General features: G+C 30.8%; 2 protein-coding genes across 2 annotated transcripts; both read right to left on the bottom strand.

Moving 5' to 3' along the window:
- Window positions 1-6,712: 6,712 nt before the first annotated feature.
- On the bottom strand, window positions 6,713-9,283 carry LOC104713486 (trehalose-phosphate phosphatase B). The gene is made up of 10 exons (XM_010430622.3): window positions 8,863-9,283; window positions 8,631-8,771; window positions 8,455-8,526; window positions 8,235-8,327; window positions 8,067-8,123; window positions 7,852-7,953; window positions 7,550-7,627; window positions 7,367-7,436; window positions 7,195-7,265; window positions 6,713-7,073 (listed from the first exon to the last, which is right to left on the bottom strand). The coding sequence occupies exons 1-10, from the start codon at window positions 9,157-9,159 to the stop codon at window positions 6,921-6,923; spliced, it is 1,134 nt and encodes a 377-aa protein (XP_010428924.1). The 5' UTR covers window positions 9,160-9,283; the 3' UTR covers window positions 6,713-6,920.
- An 11,284-nt stretch (window positions 9,284-20,567) lies between these two features.
- LOC104713485 (ethylene-responsive transcription factor RAP2-4) lies at window positions 20,568-22,540 on the bottom strand. Its single transcript, XM_010430621.2, has one exon. It carries the CDS (start codon window positions 21,926-21,928, stop codon window positions 20,873-20,875), a length of 1,056 nt encoding a protein of 351 aa, XP_010428923.1. The 5' UTR covers window positions 21,929-22,540; the 3' UTR covers window positions 20,568-20,872.
- Window positions 22,541-22,830: the final 290 nt, after the last annotated feature.

Below are 22,830 nucleotides of genomic sequence, written 5' to 3'. Positions count from 1 at the left end.
GCAATTCAGTTAATATGACAAGAACGTCATAATAAAGGTATAAAAAAGTATAATGCTCGCATAGAGATTTCAAATTGAGAAAACATTGAACGTTGCTAATTTAGATTACACTCCCTTTGTTCATGATATATTGGATTTGAAGAGAACACACGTGATATTAGCAACATTTTGTTATTTTACGACACTGCTTGTTTGGCTAATTATTTTATGACACCAAAGTATAAATCATTTAGAATCAAAGTATAATTTTAATTCACATTAATGTATTCGAAAGAGAGTCAATGCTGTTACTTTGTTAGTAAAAGGCAATGTTCAAGAAAGCGCTAGGCGGTATGTGGGCGGTGACCCAGCGCCTAGCGCCTAAAACGACTAGTCGGAGTTTAAACGTTTTTAGGCGGTTTAGGTGTTTACATTAAAAAATATTATATATATGATATTATATACAAAATTATGTAAAACATATGTTAGAATAAATAAATAGTAATAAATTATAAACCAAAATTAGTTAAAAATACATTTATTTAATTTAAATTAATAACATATGAACATTTATAAAGATGTATATGAATATAAAACTTAAAATTTTAAATATATTTAGTTAAAAATAAAAAATATATATTAAAATAATATTATGTAATTTTTACGCGGTCTAAGCGGTCGTTTAGACGTCTGCTGAGCGCCTAGCGCCTAGACGGCATCTAAGTGCCGTCTAGACCGTTTTCTTGAACACTGGTAAAAAGGAATCAAATGAGAAAATATTTATTGGCACGGAAAACAATGACATCTTTCAAAAAATTTACGCGATTGCCAAAAACACATCTTTCTTGGAGAAGATAACAAAAGGTACGGGTTCAATTTCCAACTTTTATTTTTTTGTCTCTTTTCTTTTTGCCTATTTTGTCTTTGTTGATTTATTGTCTTTCACAGGCAACTTGACTCTTTCTTCCACATTATTTACGTCACTGAATCATTATTTCAGCTTTAATAATAGTATTTGTTAAACTTTGTGACCACTAAAAAAAAAACTGAAATTTATGTATATTTAGTTATACATTTGTCCATGCTTTGCTCTAAGACAACTATGAGAGAGTGAACCTGTGGAATATAAAACCAGAGATTCTTTCAACCAGAATAATCCATCGAATTTTTAATTAGAAAGTTTTCGTTGAAACTAGTTTTTTTTAATAAGTTGTATTATGAAAATTACGACATTGTGTCTATACTACTACCTCTCTTTTACTTATTTTGATTTCGTCTTTAAATAGGACGAAAGCTACTGCTATTGTTATTTTTCTTCTTAAAATTATATCCAATTCACTTGATAAACAGTTTCCCTGAAATAAAATAAAAAAATTGTTCTTCAATTTTAGTATTTTAAATTACTATGCCGAATTGCCGAAATTAATAATTTAGAGAAAGTGGATATTGCTTATTCTAATTTAAATCTGGGGGACAAGTGGACAACTCAGCCGTGACAAAGACTAAACAATAGATATTTAAAGATCTTAATCATTGGCTTAATGTGTATCATTATTAGGTTTTTTCTATTCGAAATTCACAGCTAAGCTAAACTAATTAAAAATAAAATCGCCAGTTGGAATAGTGGTTTAGTTAGGCTCTGCCTCTGGTTATATAATTATAAAAGAGAAATTTGATGATAAAAAAAAAGAAAGAAAGAGAAATACAGCAATAGTTTAGCTAATTAGGCTTTGGACTTTGAAGTATATCTAATGAAAATTTGAATATGGGATGCGTATTTATCATATCATATGTATAAGAAAACGGTATATTTAGTTTTGAAAGTATACCTTCTTCACCCACTTAAGGCCAAGTTAATTGAAAAAACTTAAGTCATTAAATATAAGTATTGAGAGGCAGCAGATCAAATATTATTGGGACTAATGTTAATTAGGAATTAGCACAACACTTGGTCTGGGTCCTAATTGTTTCCGCAATTAATAATACTCTTTTGGGTTCCCTAATTATTGAACACTAAGGCCCATTATTGTACAGTTAATTTCTATATTCGAATAGGAACAACTCGTTTCATAGCTGATCTGTATAGCATTTATTGGGCCCATAAGATTTTTAATCAAGGCCTGTTAATTAAAATTTAAGGCTTTGTTTGTATTGTTGTAAGTCGTAAGATGTTTCTTATTATTATACTTGGTTTTGATACAAATGCCAATATAAATAAAATGAAGAATATAAAAACTACAATGTATGATAATAAACTATATGAGAAAAGATGGAACGAGTTTTTTTTTTTTTGTGTGTGGTTACACTCAACTTGCAGTGATATATAAATGAAACTTTTTAAATATTCGTTACTCCATTAACCCTTTACTTTAAATTGTTAGTTGGAATCTAAGAACAAAAATAGAGTACTAGTATAACAATAACCAGTAGAATCACATTGATCCGATCTAAGCAACTAACCCTATATAACTCTAGCTTCTATATTTTTATCCATAATTTGTAGTCCAATACACTACACAATAAGATTATAAAAATAAGTGCATAAGTACCTCTACTGCTGTTGCACAAAAAAAAAAAAGTACCTCTACGGCTCTACCAAATGTTTAATATGTTATCTACGTTTTTAAAACCTGAAAGCAGGTTAATTATTGGGACGAAAACTAAATCTGCTCCCCAGTGTAAGATCACTAAATCACATGGTCTGAAATCTTAATCATCCAATCAAAAGATTAATCTTTATCCTTTTTGTTAGTAAGCTAAGGGACTTCAAAAAAAAAATGTATATAGTACACAAAATTTTCTCGAGGCCTAAAAAGCCTACAACATGGGAGAAGCAAATTAATAGAGCAGATGGGAGGAGGGGACCATTAGGGTGACACGTGTGTGCTTAAAACCCTGTATTATTGCTTCACTAATTAATCGTAATTAACTTAATGTTGAGAATCTGATTAAAAATGGTCCCCGTTACCTTTTTAAGATGCGTGTTAGCTTTAATTGGTCCCTTATAGCTTTCACATGATGGGGGTTAACAGATTAAGCTGTAGTTAAGGAATTTTGAAATAACAAATTATAATATAATGCCTTGGTGTTACTTAAGGGATACAGTAAACAGTACTGGACCTAGCCTTTTTCGTCAGTTGTCACTGCTCGAAGAAGAAGGATTTAGCCATTCAGGAATCCTTCAATAGTCACTAATAAACAACAAGAAAAAAACTTATATAAACTAACATGTGTAAGCAACCAAAACAATTCAACAAAAAAAGTCTTCTAAATATTTAATATTTTACTATAATTTAAGATATAATTTGGTCTCAACTATTCTTAGGGAATATATTTTTACGACATGAAGATCCCAATTGATCTTTAAAAAAATGAAATATCATATACTAAGTAGTTAATTTGGGACACAGATCCAAAGAATAACACATGAACCCCATTGTTCATGTGAATAGTTTAGTGAGTCACTGATAGCTGTCACATAGAAAACAGACTATTATGTTTCCTCTCTTTTTTTTTTCTTTAATCTCTTCTGTATTTCTTAATTATATATGTCCATCTTTTCTTTTTGTTGTCACCATCCAAAACATCTATTCATGAATATATTGAGCCTTTAGCACAAACTTATGATTTTATTTGTCATTCCTATTGATAATACAATGTATCTTATTTTTGCTCTAGCGAGCGTCCCATCAATATCGGGATGAATAGATATTTCACACAAAAGTTTTGTAAAACCACGTCATCAAATGATTATTTTGGCTGAAACCAAAAAAAAGTTATTTGAAATACAATATTTCTAATATTTTTTCTTTCCTTACTACAAAATGTATTCTTTTTTTTTTATTCTAACTAGGTGAAGTGGTTTGCACAAAAAAACAAAAAAAAAGAAAAAAAAAAACAAAAAAACAACTAGGTGAAGTGAAACTAGCTGAAACTAATTAATTCTTGGGAGATTTTGATATATGTGGATATGGTCTTATTTATTTGGTCAATGCCTAACAACATAAATTGAGAATCATAGTAAAAAATGAATTAAGTAGAAGCAGGAGGAAGCTACCATAAAATTAAGTAGCAAATAGAGTTGATCCCAATAATTGGATGAAATCGTACTTAGTTTTATTTTTTTCAATCCAAGTCGGGCCACCAATGATGGGGTTTCTTCTTTATATAAAAATATCTCAATAAGTAATTAATATGGTAAATGTAAGTGAAGATACACACACACTTAACGGCTTTGGTTTCTTTACACGTATCGAGTCATGTCTTCTCGTGGAATGGAAGCATGTTGGTTGTCCCACTTGAAGTCCAAATATATATCTAACATATTCAAAATAAAGGATTAGTGTAAAATAACAATAGTATATAGAAGCCTTTTTATATGTTTATTTTTCATTAATTCGAACCACTTTAAGTGGATTCCAACTCCTCATTCAACCTAAGTAGTGTTACTTTATAGCGGCTTTCCTTTTCACCACCTACCATTCGAAATATAACTCACTATCCCACATATATACACACATAATATATATTGTCTTTTCGTTTAAATAATGAAAAGTTCATTTAAAAGAGAAAATAAAAGAGACCTTACTTTAACCAGATTCCTCCTTCTCCCTTTTCGTTTCTGTATGCTATCTTCATACTTATATTTTTGTTGTATTTATTTGATGGTACAATAACTTATGGCAACATGAAAATCATAATATCTGGCTGCCGCTTGTAAAGGGATAAGTCGAACAACCATTAACAAAGGGAAAGAAAGATAAGCAAATTCAGAAGTATGTGTCAGTGTTAACGCATGCACATGTACAAATCGATCGAATACCCCATTGACAAAAAGATAAAAAAGGATAGACCATTCAGAAGTATTTTCAGTAATCGCATGAACTTGACTCTTATTATTTCCCACTTGTCGAACTCCCTTACATGGTTTTAGCACGATCACTATACAGGTCAGATCTATCAGCTATGTCCATTTGGTTATCTTTATTAATAATGTATTTCTTTATTATAGATCACTTGATAGTTATGTTGGTTATCATGCACAATATATAACTTAATTAGTGTTGTTATTAAAAAGTTTGTGACTTTAGCTATATCTCAAATATCTGGAGACTATTTATTTAACAAAAGTTGCTATTAAACAAAAAAAAAATTCTCAGTATATTGCATGTTCTCGATCTGCATGCAACTTGTAATTAATGTTTTCATCTCCCTGGTTGCCATAATAATTAATTAATAATTGATACTTCACTAAAATTATAAAGAGAAATCTTTTATTAGTTACAAATTGTCAAGATCACGCAAGTAACATGTAAATGTTATGCAGTTTTCATCTGAAAAGTTTTGGATAAAGCCTGCTAACCCATCATCCTCGCTATCATAATCTATCTGTAGATATTATTTACGGTACAGTTAATCCTGTAATGTATAATATGTATTAAGGAATATCGAAATTATTGGAAAGAAAATAGGAATTAATGTACAAGTTGAAACTCTTTGACAAAAAATAATACTCTCTCCGTTTCAAAATATTAGATGTTTTAAACAAAAATACGTAGATTAAAAAACATTTACTTCTACAAATTTTAACTAATCATAAACAAGATTGTATTAAACTAATCTAAATGTTGTATAGAAAGTTGAAAACATTTTATATCATAAAACAAAATAACTTCTCTAAAATATCATATATTATGAAACGGAAGGAGTATATATTAACAAAACCCCACACAAATTGGATATAAACAAAAGTAGACCAAGCTAATATTGATCACTTTGTTGGGAAATCATAGCTTCGTCAATTTTTCTTCTCAGTGGCAGTGCCAATAGTCCAAACCCGATAGCCTATTAATAAACTTTAAGTTTCTATATATGGATAAAGTTGTTATTGATGTGTCCACCCTAAGGCATCCTTTTTTCTTCCAATAATTCGAGCTTTTTTAGGGAGTTATTCAATCCACTTCTCTCTTAAAAAAATTCGTAATTTTTACAAACGTAGTATAGATTTTATGCAGGGGGAGAAATGTAATCGTAGGTTATCCTCATAGATGGTGTGTGATGAAGAAGAAAAAAAAGAAGAGTTCCAAGATATAATTTGGGATTTGAATTTCTTGGGGTTTGCGGAAGTGTTTCATTCAGACTGTCCATAATCGTATTGTTTCAGTTTGCTTTTTGAGTATTTAAATAAACAGACAATGAGAGCTTTTCCTTCACTGCAAAACAGTACTTTCACTAATATTTAATACCTTTTCTAACTCTGTTAAAATACTATACTGTAAAACTTACAATATGTATATATTTATTTATTTTTTATATATACATATGATTTCATGTGATCAGTGACCCATACTTTCTTTTATTATTTTTACAGGGAGTTTCCTGGGAAAAAAAAAATCCAATGACATTTGGCCTGATTATTGTATTTAATGGGTGATTTTGCTTGATAGTCATGCAGTATATATATAATACGCACAGTCTAACCATCTGTAATCACTGACATTAATGTTAACTCTTTCTTAAGTATCATTAATTTCTGTTTCAAGGGTATTATATCATTATAATACAAGCATATTCCTTATTTTGTTCGTTTCACAAGTGCATGTAAACTTAGATATTTGTGAAGATTATGATTTTACAGTAACAGTACTAACGCCTTCAGTGTTGATATCTTTAACGTTTAAAGTGGTGAATTGGTATGCTGAGCAACAAGAAAGTAAAAAAAAAAAAATTAGAATGAGTAAATATTGATAATTTTTTTTTTCACTTCTAAATCGTTACACGAAATTTACAATTTTCGGTTCGATGTAGATCCAAAAAAAAAAAAAGAGTTCAGACCGAAAACACCCTCCAGGCATCAACTAAATTAAAAGGGTGTTTATTTTAACTAATAATCTACTCAAAATTTGGAAATAAACTCAGGTGTTATTTATGTTGTATGCGTTTCACTCTTCTCCCACTGTCTTCTTCTTCCACTCAACCAAACGCTTCAGGAACTCTTTAACCTGAGAAGGGTCTTTAAGAGAATAAGATGCATTGGTGTCCTTTGGAATTTTTGAGACAAGAATCCCAAAACCTTGTTCCCTTTCACGTAAAACCTATCAAAAAATTAGATATTATGGTTAATTTAGTACGTACGCTATAATAAAAAGTAGATTTGTTTTTAACATATACTCCTTTGATGGTACGAAAGCGTGTATTAATTATTTGTGACTATACCTTAAACGCATCTTCGTCGGTACGGTCATCCCCGATATACACCGGCACAACATCTTTGGAATTTTCATATCCTATTTTAATTAGATAAAATAAATAAGAGTTCACAGATCTAAAAAATTGTACTACAGTATTTGCCAAATAATAAAAATATATTTATGAGGGGTTCTCTCACCTAATGATTTTAGCAAAAAATTGAGTGCCTGGCCCTTGTCCCATTTGATCGTTGGGCGGATTTCAAGCACCTGATTTTATATACAAAAAAAAAAAGAGATTAAATAAAAGATTATTATTGATATTGAAAGAGGTTAGTTTTCTGATGACTAGTAAAAAAGAGGAGATGAAAGATTACTTTTACCTTTCTACCTTGGTTTAGTTTCAGCTCTGGATAATCAGTAAGAACTGACTTCACTACTTCGGCTAGCGTATCCCATCTCTGTTACAACAAACATGTACATAAATAATTTGTTCTCTATGCACAAATTAAAATATAACCGGTGTTTAACGATAGTGTTTTATTTGAAAATTAGGTGCTACATTACCAAAACATACATGAATAAGTCTTAAGTACTTCGGGCTAAAAACAAGAAATAGTTTGGACCATTTATCTTTTTCAAATAAGAGAACCTTTTTTTTTTCATCATAATATTTGTTCTTTACCTTCTCATCAACACGTCTAAAATGTACGGACAGACAAAACTTGTTGTTCTCCACCATAGCCCCAGGGATCCATTTTGTCTTTTCCTCTAAAATCTTAACCACCTGAAATTATTTATATCCCCACAGAGTTAAATAAATTTTACTGTTTTAACCATCGTACGTAATTCGATTTTGTTATATATATATATATTTTTTAAAGAATCTAAAAAATGTACCTTTTCGATCATTGGTAAAAACTCACGTGCAGGTTGAAACAGCACTCTTTCGTTACTCTATGAACATTTCAACAAAACAAAACAAACAAACAAAAAAATTCTTTAGAATCAGATTATTAATTAAATTATTTATTTTATATGTCGAGTTTTGTGCATCTGTTTTCACACCTGGCCGTAATTATTTTCTTTGGTCGGACCTTCAATGTCCATGCCGTGGCTTCCGGCATAGTAAATCTCGTTTAATTTCACAAACCTACGAACCTGAAAAAAATAAAGAAAAAAATAAGCATATATTTTCAATTATATATCGTAGTACATAGCATTAATACGTAAACTAAATGATTTTTGATGTATAAAAATAGTAAATATTTGGTAAAATGTAATGTACCTTATCAATGGATCGTCCGGTGACAATAGCAGTAGGGAAATGTAAAGCGACGTCTTTTACAACACCTCGCATCTGTAAGAAAAAGTATACATTTATTAATCCAAAAACAATAATAATTAATAATGAATCCCAAAAAAAAAACTCTGTGAGCCATGGAAGGGATAGAGAATAAAAACCTCATGGGTAATGAAAGCTTTGTCGGGATCTTCAACTATGGGAGAAAGAGTTCCGTCGTAATCAAGAAACATAACAATCTGTTTCCCTTTAGCAGCATTCACAATTTCATCAAACATACTTAAAGCCGAAGGAAATCGAACCTAATTAAACCAAAACAAGATTGAGTAATTAATATTCAGATTTCAGAATCCGGCAAAATGAGTAATTAATAATATTCAGATTTTAACGTACGATCCAAGACGTTTTGTCATCGTTATCTGAAACAGAGTCAAGGGAAGAGGATCTGAGACGTGTAGGGGAAGAATCACGCATGGAATCGACCCAAGATGTAGTAATCTTTGGAGCAACAACTAAGTTACTGTTGTTGTTGTCAGCTGCTTCAAGAAGTTTCAAGAACTTTCGACGAGGGAAGGTAAAGTAAGTGGGGAATGAATTAGAGAACAGAGGAGAGTTCGAGACAGAGACAGTGATGGTTTGCAAACCCAAGATGGGTTTTCTGTCGGACACGATGACATTCTGGTTAGTCATAATCTTCTTGTTGAGACAGAGAAGACAGAGAAAGATAGAGATAGATAGATGTAGAGAGATAGAGAGAGAGAGAGGGTGAGGAGGAAGAAATGGTGAAGGAGGAGAAGAGGAATTTATAAGGACAAGTGTGAGAAGAAGGTAGAGAGAAGACAAAAGAAATAGGAAATAAAAAACTCCATCTACCATTGGTGGCTCCCTCTGTATCTTTTTGGCCACATTATGCCTCTGTCTCTCTCTCTCTTTCTCTATTTTTTTCACTCTCCCTTTGGATCCTTGAAAAATAGTTATTTAGGTTTTTTTAAGCATGCTCTTTTATCGTGAGTCTTATTTAATAATTTACCAATGTGAATGAAAAAAAATACAGATATGGTGTATATGGAAACTTAAGATATTGGAAAACAAATTGATTTATCATTAATAAATTATCATAAGCAATTTAAAAAAAAAAAAAAAATTGTTGTTCGGTGTCCATACGGTAAAACTATTTTTATGATTTTTTTTTTTTTTTTTTGAGGTAGACTGTGTTAATTGAGCTCGAGTCTTGGCAGAAAAAAACCAAGTAATTCCATCTGTGTTGAAAACATTATGAATTTCTTGATCTAAACAAATGCGTCTAATCATACTCATAATTGGTCTATATTTTTAATTAAGTAGCATGCGATATGAGCTTTTGATAGCACACGAAAAAGACCCCTTTTTATTGTTAAGATATCAAAAATGTTGTTGTTTTAATCATCCGAGCTACATTGTTTTTTTTTTTTTAATTAGAGTTATTTGTATGTGGTTTTAATCAATAATTGAGAGGGTTACTTTAGCTTACTAGTCAGCTAAAATTAATGTGACGGTTGTATAATACGTGCAGACGTTAATCATGTGTAAAATGTGGTAATTATTTGTTGGAATGGTGGTCGTTTCAATATGTTTGTTTATTTATTCCAAGTCTTCTTTTATGTTTTGAATATATGAACTCTTTATTCTTTTGATAGAAAATGATGGTAAGGAACGTAATGAACGAAAAAGGCGTAAAATGTTATTAAAATATGTATCACTAACCAATTGAGTTTTAATTTGAGGGTTATTCGGAATTCTTAGATTACACATCAAAGTATAAATAAATTCAGAAATTTAATCAAAAACCATATCTCTACATGATATCGCCTATATTCGTAAGATCGGGAATCAAGAAAAGTTTGGATTTTACGGAAAAAGTATTTGTGCATATGTAATGCATTATTAGATGTGATCTATCTCGATTTCTTTTAAAGGACATTACAACTCTTTAGTACTTGGGGTTGTAATGAAAGATTTCAGTGATCTCCAAAAATACGAAATGATAGGGAAAAAGAAGCAGAATATTTTTCTATAGAAGGATCAATGTATATATATAATCGCATATACATATCTTACATTCTTATTACATCTTTTGGAATGGACGAATGGTACTTGAGTACTTCGGATTCTTTAACATTGATCAGTCTATTAATATTTATGTTACAAATAAGTATGGAAAGGCAGCAATTCAATAAAGAATTAGTAGAGCACTTGTATGAAAGTATAGTATACGTATGCATGTGTTATGTGTATTTTTATACGTATTAGTTCAATAAAGATGCGGTAATGAAATTTATATAGTTCGAGTAATGCGGCGATGGTTATGACTTATGAGTTATGACTATGAGCCTATGACGAACTGAGTTATAAATATCGTTTGCCTGTCTAACTATCACATGCGTTATAATAACAACCAGCCATAGCACACAGATCCATTTGTACGGTTTACCGAACTAGCGGAAATGGGAACTCTTGTTTTGGGCACTTAAATAGGAATCTTTAAGCAGCCCGCTTTTAATTAGACCTAAAGTAGACCTAATTAAAAACAGGAAAAGACAAAGAAATAGAGCGAAACGCCCACAGGAACTAAAACGATTGCACCAAATCTATCTAATAGTTTGCGGTATTCAATCGAAACTAATAGCTATAAACTCTCTTTAGTTTTGTAAATGAGAAAATCGTACATAATTCCTACGTGTATCACTTTTCTGTTTCATTGTTTTTTTCATTGCATGCACTTGTTTGTATTTTACGTACGGATTCACACTTAAATGTATATAATTAATTACTACCACTATTCCCGACGGTTTGTTGTCCTTCTTTTAGAACTTCTCTAATTAAATTACGTCAAATTGGTATTTGAATACAATTTCATAGCTAAAGACGACCACATGGGTCAACATTCTTGACTTTCGTTACTTGAGAATCCACAAAGGGCACAAAATTAGAAACCCTTTAGATTTCTTGTTCCGTCGGGGACAACCACTTTGTATTTAGTAAGTATTAAACTATTAATTTTTAATTAAAAATAATTTTCATTGGCATATTCTATATATTCATTGTATTTCAAGTTTTCAACTAACTTGTACTTATATAAAACACAGTCATAAACACATGAGTGGACGTTTCTGATCATTTTCATGCTGTTAATTAAGACATTGTGCGTTTGTGGTTTGCTTTATTTGTTTGCTTAATTATTAGTATCTTTCTATTTGGCGGCGGTTAGAGAAAAGCTAAATTAGGCATTGTTGGGTTCATGAACTAATCACCATAACCCAAAAAGTTTCATTGTAAATAGTTCCATATACCAAATTATATTCTCTGACACGATGAAACTTCGATCTATGTGTGTTCCCTTTCAATACATGATTATTTTAAGTATTAGGATTTTGATCCAAAATTGTATCTCACATAACATTTTCTAAACAGACATAAAAGGTATATACAAATGGTGATCCACTTTCAGCGTGAGAAATATATTTGTTTTACACCATCACGGATCTTTGTACGATAAAAATAATTTATAATTTACAATTTTTCTTTGTTTTATAGCTTTTTACAATAAAAAGAAGCAATGAAAAACAAACATAGGCAAACTACCTAAAGTATGTATATATATATCGAACAATTAAGCAAGCGCTTTAAGTCGTTGGGCTCAAGATCAGGTCCAAAAGAATTTGCTTCACTCATACATAGTTCCTCCAGATTCTGTTTGTCTAAGGAAAAAGAACACGTTTCAGAAACAACGTAAGGATGAACTAACGAATGAATATTGTCAATACGCTCCTAGTTTACTTGTTAGCGTAAATAACGTACGATTTTTTAACCCTACAATGTAATGTTTTAAACCATGATCTTTTTGGGTGGAAATGAATTAATGTCTAGAAGAAGGGTTGAATCGATAACGAGGATACTAATTAATAAGGTTTACGTATATGGTTTGACAACTAATTATTACAGATTTTACACACGCATGTGAGTTAAAATCAAACGTTTTCAAAACTCACGGTACTTTTCATCAGATATAAAACTAACATAAAAGAAGACTTAGGTTGCTAAGCCATTTGTTAAATAAATTAAAACTATAATTACTATTGATGTGTAAGTTGAATAATTTATTTAAGAGAATGAATATTTTGATTAAGGGTCCCCATTCCACAAAGAGACATTAGAATAACTTTCTTATTAAGGAAGATTTTTGTTTTTTTTTAATAAAAATTTGTTCGCATGGTCCATGCACGGTGGTCCTTTCTCTTCTAGAACTCCCTAATTCCATTCTTTTTTAATTTACAAGGACACTTTTTTACTGCTATTTATATATGAGAGAATTATCCATGGTAACTTACTTTTTTTAATGATTAACCAGGCTAACCTCTTTTTATTTTTATTTTTAGACTAACTCACTTTTTGTGTAATAATTTTCATAATATCAAAAATGTCCTTTGCTATTTTTTTTTCAAATGATAAATATATATGGTTCATAAAATTATTAAAATTAAATTTCAATATCTAAATATTTGTGGAAATATATTAATTGTTTAAAACCTAATATAATAGAATTAACCTTGAATCGACTTTTCATTCTCCACAATATAAGATCTCTTACGTCTTTTTATTTTTGATTAGTTTTAGTTGTTCAAGTTTATTGAATTTTTGGGCTGAATTATATTTGTGAAGTCTACCGAAATATAAAGACTTAACAAAAATTTAGATTTACTCCGCAGATTAGCTATAAATTTACTTAATATATTATATATATTTTTTTAGTTTACTCTGTTTTTTTTTGTTTTTTTCTAATTTTCTTGTTACTATCTGTTTAACTTTATCCACACAGTAATTGATAAAAATATCCCGAAAATGTCAAAATAAATATGAAAATGACTTTTAATAGTAATTAATTACATGCGGAGGACGAACGATAATCGAAAAAAAAAAACAGACTACTGTATCAGCTTAGCAGTACGATATCGTTTTGATTTTTTTTCTTACTGTTTTCTGTTTTTAGCTTAACGTTAAGATACCGTTTGACTCTCATGTCACCACGTAAAAATGCTATGTCAGAAACTCATAGTGTCACGTGTCATTTCAGTAGGATCGAGATTAACTAAGAACAGTATTATTTATTGCTTATTATTACTAATTATTAGTATAAAAGAACTTGGGAGATTTGGTTCATAATCTCTTAGTACCAAATGTCTGACAAAACTTAAAAATAAACTCGAAGATATGTACGAACGAACGATATATTTTCCGATTTCTTCACCGTCATTCAGATTTTGTTTATAATATATGCTTCCCGATTAGTGATGAAAACAATAAAAATGTGTGAGTGTTCATATCATGCGTAAAGAATTTGGTAAATTGCCTAAGTTTTCTAGTCTTAATTAGGAGAGATCTATAGACCCGAGCAGTGCCTTTATTTTTTGACTTTTCACTAATAAATCCCAACTCAAGTTTATTCGAATCAGGAAAAATTAGATTTAGAGAGTGACTTGTAGTTATATAATATAGTAAATTCATAGAATCAAAATCTTCGTTTTGTTTAATCTGCGATTACCTCTGATTCTTTTGTCTATAAAAATTATACGAATATAATCGAAAAGAGTTATTTTGTGTAATCAAATCAAATTACGTAATTCGATTAAAATTCAACGGTAAGATTCGTACGGTTAGAACTAAATATTAATGTACGTAAACACAATAGTATTTTTTTGTTATTCGTTTTTTTTTCTCACAATAATTTGGTTTTATAAAACATGTGAATGTGTCTCCATCTCACAGCTCCTCAATTTGTGCATACGTGGCTATCTATTATTTTCCCACTTGCACAAATATTTAGTTGTTATATATTTTTTTTTTGTTAACTTTCATTTTTTTTCTTCCTTTCCTGATAATCTGGTTCTTTTATATCTGCTAATGTTATTTTATTTGTGTATTGTTAAGTTAACCAGCTTCAAAACTAAACTAGATTATAATCTATACTAGCTCTGTTAATACATACAAAATACATAAACTCTCATATTTCAGTAAATTTATTACTGTTAGAGAAATGTTTTCATTAAGAAAAGGAGATCTATTTTTTTCTAAATTATCTATGATAGTCACAATCTCATATAATATCAGTTTGTAAATTACTGTTTGGCTCATTCCCAATGCTAATTAAAAAAAAGGACAAAACAAAACTGAAGATTTGTTAGTCTCTTCGATGAAGCATAGGGCCACATTTCAACTGTCTTGCCCCATGAGCTAAAGGAGCTTATTTCTTTAGTGTTCTTTCTTTCCAAATGTTTATATATATTCAATGTTAGTTTGATTGTTTTTAAATAATACTATACCATCATTGTTCTTTTTGCCACGGTGCGATCAATAATATCATATACTGTTTTATTTGATATGAAGAATATTTAAACTCACTCGAACCAACAAAATAGAAATGGATCGAGTAGTTTTTACAGTCTATATATGAAATGGTAAGCTATCTTTTCCAAGATGTTTATCTGATTAAAAAACAAGTTTTGCAAAATTGTTTAAATGAATACAAAGTAATGTAGTGAGTTGAATTACATTTAAGTTTAGGAACTAACATTATGTTCCATTAAAATTATATTCTGTTGATTTTCATATTTTTAGATCTAATATATGAATTTTATTAAATTTGTTAGGCCGATTCCTTGTAAGGAGGGAAATCTTACTAAATTATTTATATGTTCACATGTACAGATCGAGTAATGAGTATGCATCCTAAAATACAAAACTAATAGTATAAGTTTAACTTAAAAAAATATTTTTGATTTTTCGAAATAGATAGTATAATAAGAGGTCATTGTCATATATATTTCTTATTTTGTGCACCACATTAGAAAACTTTAGAAGAAAAGCAGAACACTCAAACGTACTAGATTATTTGGATATCAACATTGTAATATTTCTATCTAGAAATTATATATAACGGAAAAAAGAAACACACAAGTCGTGTATATTCCCTACAAAAGGACACAAAATCCTGAAAAAGAATAAACAAACAATTTATCAACATATATATGATCGTCTCTTAGTTCAAAAAAATAAAATATATATGATCGTCTCAAAACAAACGTTGACGAAAGATTATGCTTTACAAATTACAACTTAACATAGTACTCAACATACTGGTCTATTGATCCAAACTAAGGCTCTGCAAGAGTTTAAGTAGGTTACAGAACATTGTTGAATTTCTGAAAAACATAGCTGCACAGTTCAGAAGAAAAAAACTATAAAGTTTTTCAAAATAACGCTAGTTAATATTATGAACTATGAAGTATAGTAGTATACCATGCTGAACACTGTTGAATTCCACTATTACTCCGTTTGAACATATTGCCGCCAACTTCGACTTCGCATCATTCTCCGTGAATAATTAAACTAGATGAATGTTGCATAAAAAGAAAAAAGAAAGAAACTGAATAAATGTCTATTGGGTACTATAGTGGTCGGTTTTATTGGAAAATATACTAAAGTTTGAATATATTTATTTTAGGCAAAAATTTATAGTATATTACATTTTTTTTTGTGGCATGCACAATAATTAGTAGTATTTGATTTGATGGAAGAAAAATTAGGAAAACAAAGTAAAGTCATGTGAAGACACATGTAATTAGTTTGGTAGAAACTGATGAAAGATATACTTAACTATTTTGACAAACAAAAAGAAAAAAGAGAGGGGGATATACTTAACTATTACAGAGTTAGGTCTGAATAGCGTTTCCAACTAATGACTTAAAACGACATGAAAACTTTTGTTTTTGTTTTGGTGAACCGAGTAACATTAAACTACTTGTGATATAGTATTTTGTTTTTCTGTCGCTTAATATTTTTCTAATTAATTAAGCAAAATCAATATTTTGCCAACCACCGAATTAATCCTTAGCTTGTACAATACACTCCTGAATATGTAACATATTTAATTCGTGTTAACTGTTTTATCCATATTAAAAAGTGATATAGATATGTATAAACATAAATTAAAAATGTCACCAATCATAATCTGTTTTGGAAAAATTAAATTAAAATTTTGTTGAATTGTGATTGATTTAGAGTTTTGAGTTACTTCATTTGTAAAATTGTTGAAGTGTACTATATTAGATATGAATGTAACATGCATGTTAGAAGTTTACATATATTCATAAAATAAGAGATCAGATATAACATATCTATGTCAACCACCATATTGACCCTTAGCTAGTCGGCTAGTCCAACACATACTAGAATATGAAACATATTTATTATATTATATATAAAGACAAACTCTTTCTATTTATCATGAATATTATAAATCTAACAACAGAAACAACTTTAAGAAAGCAACAGCAACAAATATTTTGTTTTCGTTTCCAACTGTGCTAATATAATAATTATATAGAATATATATATATATAGATTAGAATTATATACTAGTTTCTGTTGTAAAAAAAAAAAAGGAATTATATACTAGTTTCAAATTTGGAAATTATATTAGAATTAAGTGTTAGGAATCAGATCCAAATGTGAATCACACTTTCTTAACAATACCAAACAAACAAACAAAAACTATTCGGAAATTCGGAATGCATTATTGTTGTAATTATGTCTTCTACTTAATATATATATTTTTTAGGTATATGATCACGTCCCCGATAATCTCTTCTCGTCCCAACTATTATTTCCACTGCTGTGCTATAAATTCATACATTGTTTTGGAGGTGAATCGCAATAGGAAAGAGCATGTTATTTCATACTTTACAAATTACAAATTATTTATCTTTGCTTTTGTAAAATGGAGGTTTTCAAGATTTGCCACGAACGGAACGTTTTTGCTTTGCTTATTTAAATAGGAATATCTGATTGGTAATTGTACTTTGAGTTCCTTTTGCGGGGAGGCAAAAAATAATATTATCTTACCTATAAATTATAATTAATTGTTGACAAATAAAATATACTAATTAATTAGGATTATGTTAATAATTTTTTGAAATACTCGATTGATAAGCTAGTTCCTAGTAGTGGACACATTTGTCCGTTTTACGGTACACACTAAGCTCTTTGTCATTTCCAACTAAGTTTTTGATCTTTAGTACCAAAGTCTCTCGATGTAACGTCAAAATCTTAAGCATTTACTTGAAATAAGTTACTTTTTTTTTTTTTTTAAGTCCACAAATTAGTGCATTCTCTGGTTTAGTTTTGTTTATTTAGACTCTATTTTTCTATACTAATATGCTTTCTTTCTTTTTTTTTTTTTGAACAACATACTAATAATATACTTTAGAAATAGAATTAATAACATAACTTTCGACAAGTGCCTACAGTTTTTAATTAAGTTGTATAATTTTGTACCAAACACAAACATGAGGTGATAGTTCATTAAGAGACCTTTTTTTTTACTCTTTCACATATATATCGTGGAGTTCATCTGTCCTGTGTTTATGTTTTGCGATAATTATTTAAAACGGAAAAAGAACATATTTTACTCTTGACTCTGACTTTGACTGGCTACAAACAAGAAGCAAACGACTTGTGGATGCGACGCTAAATATCGGGCTAGCAATGATCCATCGAAGGACCGGACACAATTATAGCCCATACTGCGAAACCCATTAAAAGTTGATAAGATAGCAGAATGATTGTCTGATTTATTGTGGAATTTTTCGGTTTCAAATCTTGCGGTTCAAAATATTCACTCTTAACAATAACAATATTTATGTTTTATATCATTATGGGCCTTCATGAAATATTAGGTTCGTTGGGCTAATTTAAACGGAGCCCATAAGTTTGAAAGTTTTATAAGATTGATTATTATGAATAAAGAGAGTTGCAGGAACAAAGTACTCTTTTAACTCAAGATTACCATTTGAAAATGTTGTTGTTGGGCTTGTTTCTCTTATCAAATCTGAGGTTCTTGTTGTGTTTAGATTTAATATTTAATCTCGGGATCTGTAAAATTTTGTAATTGTCAAATGTTTATTTATTTTTATTTTTTTTGACAATCAAACTTCATATATTAAATTATCAGAGATGACTCTCTTCAACAGAGAGCCAGTTAGGTACCGACGAGCTTACATGGAAAAAACAGAAACTTTGTGCTCTTGCATATTTCGCAAGTTTATCGGCACGGATCTTATCCTCTCTAGGAATATATCTAATACTAAAATTAGCAAATCTATCTCTGAAATGAGTAAAATCCTTCAATTCTGATGAAAAGGTCAGCCAATCCTCAATATTTGACGTCATCCTTAGGAGGTCTGAACAATCCGTAACAACAAGAGTTTTATCCAAGTTCAGCGCTAATAAGCATTCCATAGTCCAAATAAGGGTATCTAACTCTGCATGTAAAGGGGATAAACTTCTGCACGATCCTTTTAGCCCCATGTGCAGGATTCTATCACTGATAGACACAATCCAACCATGTCCACTCCTATCCGCCTCTTTATGCTAAAATCCATCTATAAAACATACAAGAGATTCTTGTGGAATTGGGGTTGAAGATATGCATGCTTCAACTACCACTGGTGCTAAGTCTCTATTATTTGCTCTTCTCCAAACTTCTTCTTCTTGGATAGCTTTCTCAAATCTATCTTGCGGAAATTCAGAGATATTTTCAAACACTTTCTTGTTTCTTTTATCAAATGTTATTAGTATAAGTTGTCAATAAAAATCCTTGAATTGTGTTTTTTCTTTTTGTTAACTTGGTTAAATCTACATTGAAACTGAAAACTATAAATTGAAGAATGATATTTACTAAAAATGGATACATCTACTCAGGCTGATAACTTTTTATTCAACATCCATCCCACACGTCAACAAACAATAATGGTGCTAGCGAATTCAATGCAATGTGATAAAAATACAACAACATGGGTTGAAAAAAAGATCCATGTGAAAGTCTGAAAGAGAAGAGAAATGGAGTGTGAACATAATCTTTGGTGGGGGCTCCTTTTGGGTGTTGTGTGCCTTTCAAACTTTCCATCTTTATGCCTTCCTTTGCGTAATTTGGAATTCTCTTCTAGTTGCTACTTATATAATATATTACTATTACATATAGAAAATATATAGATTCCTCCGTAAAATTGTTTTGAAATGTTATTGAGAAAAAGTTATGAAGAAACAATAATTTTTGTATTATCCTTTTTACCACCTTTTGTGTATAGGCGAAAATCCCATATATACTCTTTTTTTTTTTTTTTGAAAATATGCGTGTAGAAGATTCGATCAAATTGCTTCCGACTTTGTCATTTTCTACTTCACTATAGTGACATTGAATTATTGGGTTTTTTTTTGTAGATTCTTTTGATATCATTACAAAATCCAACACTTGTATTAAGTTTGAACATAAGTGAATCAATGATAAAGGAAGATGCTTCACGAAAAGTTGCGGCAAGGCCGGCCACATCTACCAACACGCCAATCTTTCACCATTTTGTGAATTATAACGGACAAGAAATATATAGTATATGTTAGATAATGATTTCTACAAAGTTGAGAACGTGTCAGAAAGAATCCAAACAAAAATTGTAACTACGAATATGCAGAATAAAGTGACGTGTTAGCGAATGAGTTATATCATGTAAATGTGTTACAAGATTCATAGATGCAACGAAACCGTTGTTTGTTTTGCCAACTGTTTTGTTTAAGACTAGAACGTTACTATGCATTACTTGATTGTATTAACTATTAAGTATGTTGATACTATTATATTTCAAGAATGCTAGCTTAGTATGCGCTGGAATTCTTTGTATCAATCCGACTACAACATGATTTATTTAGGGAGTTACGTAAATATGAAATCGACATTTGGATTTATCATGACTTTTAGAGATGACGGATTGACAAGTTACGAAAACGTTAAAATCTATGACTATATATTCAAAGAGACGTGTTTCATTTGGATGGTGTGGTAGTAAAAGGATTAATACGTTAAATACCCATTTAGGTGACGACTATTTGACTAGATTCGTTCACCGAACTACAAATCTAATCTAATCTTTAAGTTTGATTATATGTTCCAAACACAATTACCTGAGTTAACATTGTAAAATAGGATTGATGTAAATAATCATAACAGAGGATTACAAAAACTAAAAATAAAGTTCATTAAGATAAAAAAAAGATTACATAAAATACAAAAGATTACACATGAAATGGAAATCTGTGGCATGGTCGAGAGCTTGACAAAAAACCGCAAGCTCGACCGACACAGAGAGAGTTCCTTAATACAACAAACCATAATAATACCGAAAATATTAACAAATACGAAAAACTTAAAAGCCCTAAACCATAATTAAATACTCTCTCTAATAATAAAAAGGGCCAGTCATGCAATTTCACAAAAACTCCATTGCAAGCGGCTGAAATTCCTATTTTGCCCCCACCACTAAGCTAGAATCGAATCCCAATCGATCTCGTACGACGGATACTTCTCTAACGAGAACGTCTCGTTCCACTGCGGCGGCTCCTCCGGGTCAGCGAACGTCAAGTCCGACAACGGCGAAGATCCCGCGGCAGACTCTTCAAACGGAGGAGATCCGGCGATCGAGGGAGATTTCTCCTCGGACTTAACCTTCTCCGACGGCGACAACGAAACCACCTTCTCAGGCTTCACGGATGAACCACGTTTCTTCGACGATGACTTCGTCGTCGATTTGTCCTGTTTCTGAGTCTCCGCCATGCTTTTACAGATCGCTTCAAGCTTAGCGTCGACTGAGGAGTGAAGAGGTTTGTACTCACCGAAATCGCCTCCGATGTGAGATCCGTTATGACGCAGGTTAGGGAAGTTAAGCCGGGCGAAATCGCCGCGCAGCTTATACGCAGCCTTGTCATAGGCCAACGCAGCTTCCTCCGCCGTGTCAAAGGTTCCAAGCCAAAGACGAGTACGATTCCTTGGAAGACGGATCTCAGCCACCCATTTACCCCAGTGACGTTGCCTCACACCTCTGTAAAGCTTCGTCGGCTTAGGAGGAAGAACACCACCTGAGCCGTAAGCGAAACAAGATCCGGCGACTCCGGATTGTTTCATCATTAACGGCTTCGGGCTGAGGAGGTTGGAGAAAGTGTTGGTGTGATGCGTGGGATGATGGATCTGAGACTGGATCTGGTGGATTTGAGAAGAAGAGAGGTTGTTGAGTCCGATTAGTGATGATGATGATGATGACCCGGTTTGTTGAAGAAGAAGATCCGACCCGTATGAAAAAGGTTGGGTCAAGAATGAAGAGTCTTCGTGAACCGGGTAATAACCGGGGAAAGGAGGGAGAGAAAACGCAGACGCAGAAGACGCTGCGGGGTGAAGAAACGCAGAAGAAGAAGAAGAAGAAGGAGTAGGTGAATCATCCGAAACGCTTTTGATAAAAGGTACAAGCGCGTCCATGAGTTCACCACCAAACGAATCTTGAAACGTTCTGCTACTACTGTACAAATTCATAGCAGCTGCCATTTCTAGAAATAAAGATTTGAAGTCGAAAAAATGAAACCTGAATCTTATCAAAAGTAAAGAAACAGGGGGATTTTTCCGAAGAAAATTAAAATAAAAAATGGATCTAAAAGGTTTGAAATAAGCAACCTTTGTGTAGATCCTAAAAGAGGGAATTATAAAAAAAATTAAACCCTCGAAGAACTAAAAATTCTAAAAAAAGGTAAAAAAAATCAGAAGAAAGAAGAAAAAAAGATCACGTTCTGAGAAAACCTGCCTTTTAAATCGAAACAAAGAAAAAAACACAGTTTCATAAAGCTTTGATTTTTTGTAAAAGACAGGTGATTCACAGAAACGGATCAAAGAAGAGGGAACAAACAGAAATAGGGGGGAATTTGAAGAAAAAAATATAAAAATTCAGGATCAAGATGAGAAAAACGATTTGCTGTTATCTACCAATTTTTTTCTTTTGGACGCTCAATTTTTTTTTTTTGTGTGTAGTGAATTTAATCTCTCTCAAACCTCACCGATGAACTAACCACAGCAGCTTGGGCTCTTGTTTATATAGTGGGTGTCTTCTTCTCACACTATTTTCTCTTTTTTTCTTCCCTATTTTCCCTATTTTTTTTTTTCATTTTCTTACAACGATATTTTCCATTTTTAAGCAATTTTTTATTTTGAAAATACCTATGAGAGGGAGGGAGAGAAAAAAATGTATGATTGATGCTGTAAACGGTAAAAAATATCAGAATAATATAGATACATGGTAAAATATAACGGTAAAAAAAGGATTTTTATTTTTGGTGGTACTGCTAATTATTATTTATTCTATTTCAAAAAATTTTAATTAAAAACAAAAAACAATTACTTTTTTATAAATTTAATCAGTCAAACAAAAATTTGTATAAATAAGTATAAAATAGTAT

Source organism: Camelina sativa, chromosome 9 (genome assembly GCF_030686135.1).
Source record: "Camelina sativa cultivar CO46 ecotype springtype chromosome 9, ASM3068613v1".
In the NCBI taxonomy this organism is placed as follows: Eukaryota; Viridiplantae; Streptophyta; class Magnoliopsida; order Brassicales; family Brassicaceae; genus Camelina; species Camelina sativa.
The sequence above is the reverse complement of the archived record's forward strand: the minus strand, read 5'-3'. Positions and strand labels throughout refer to the sequence as shown.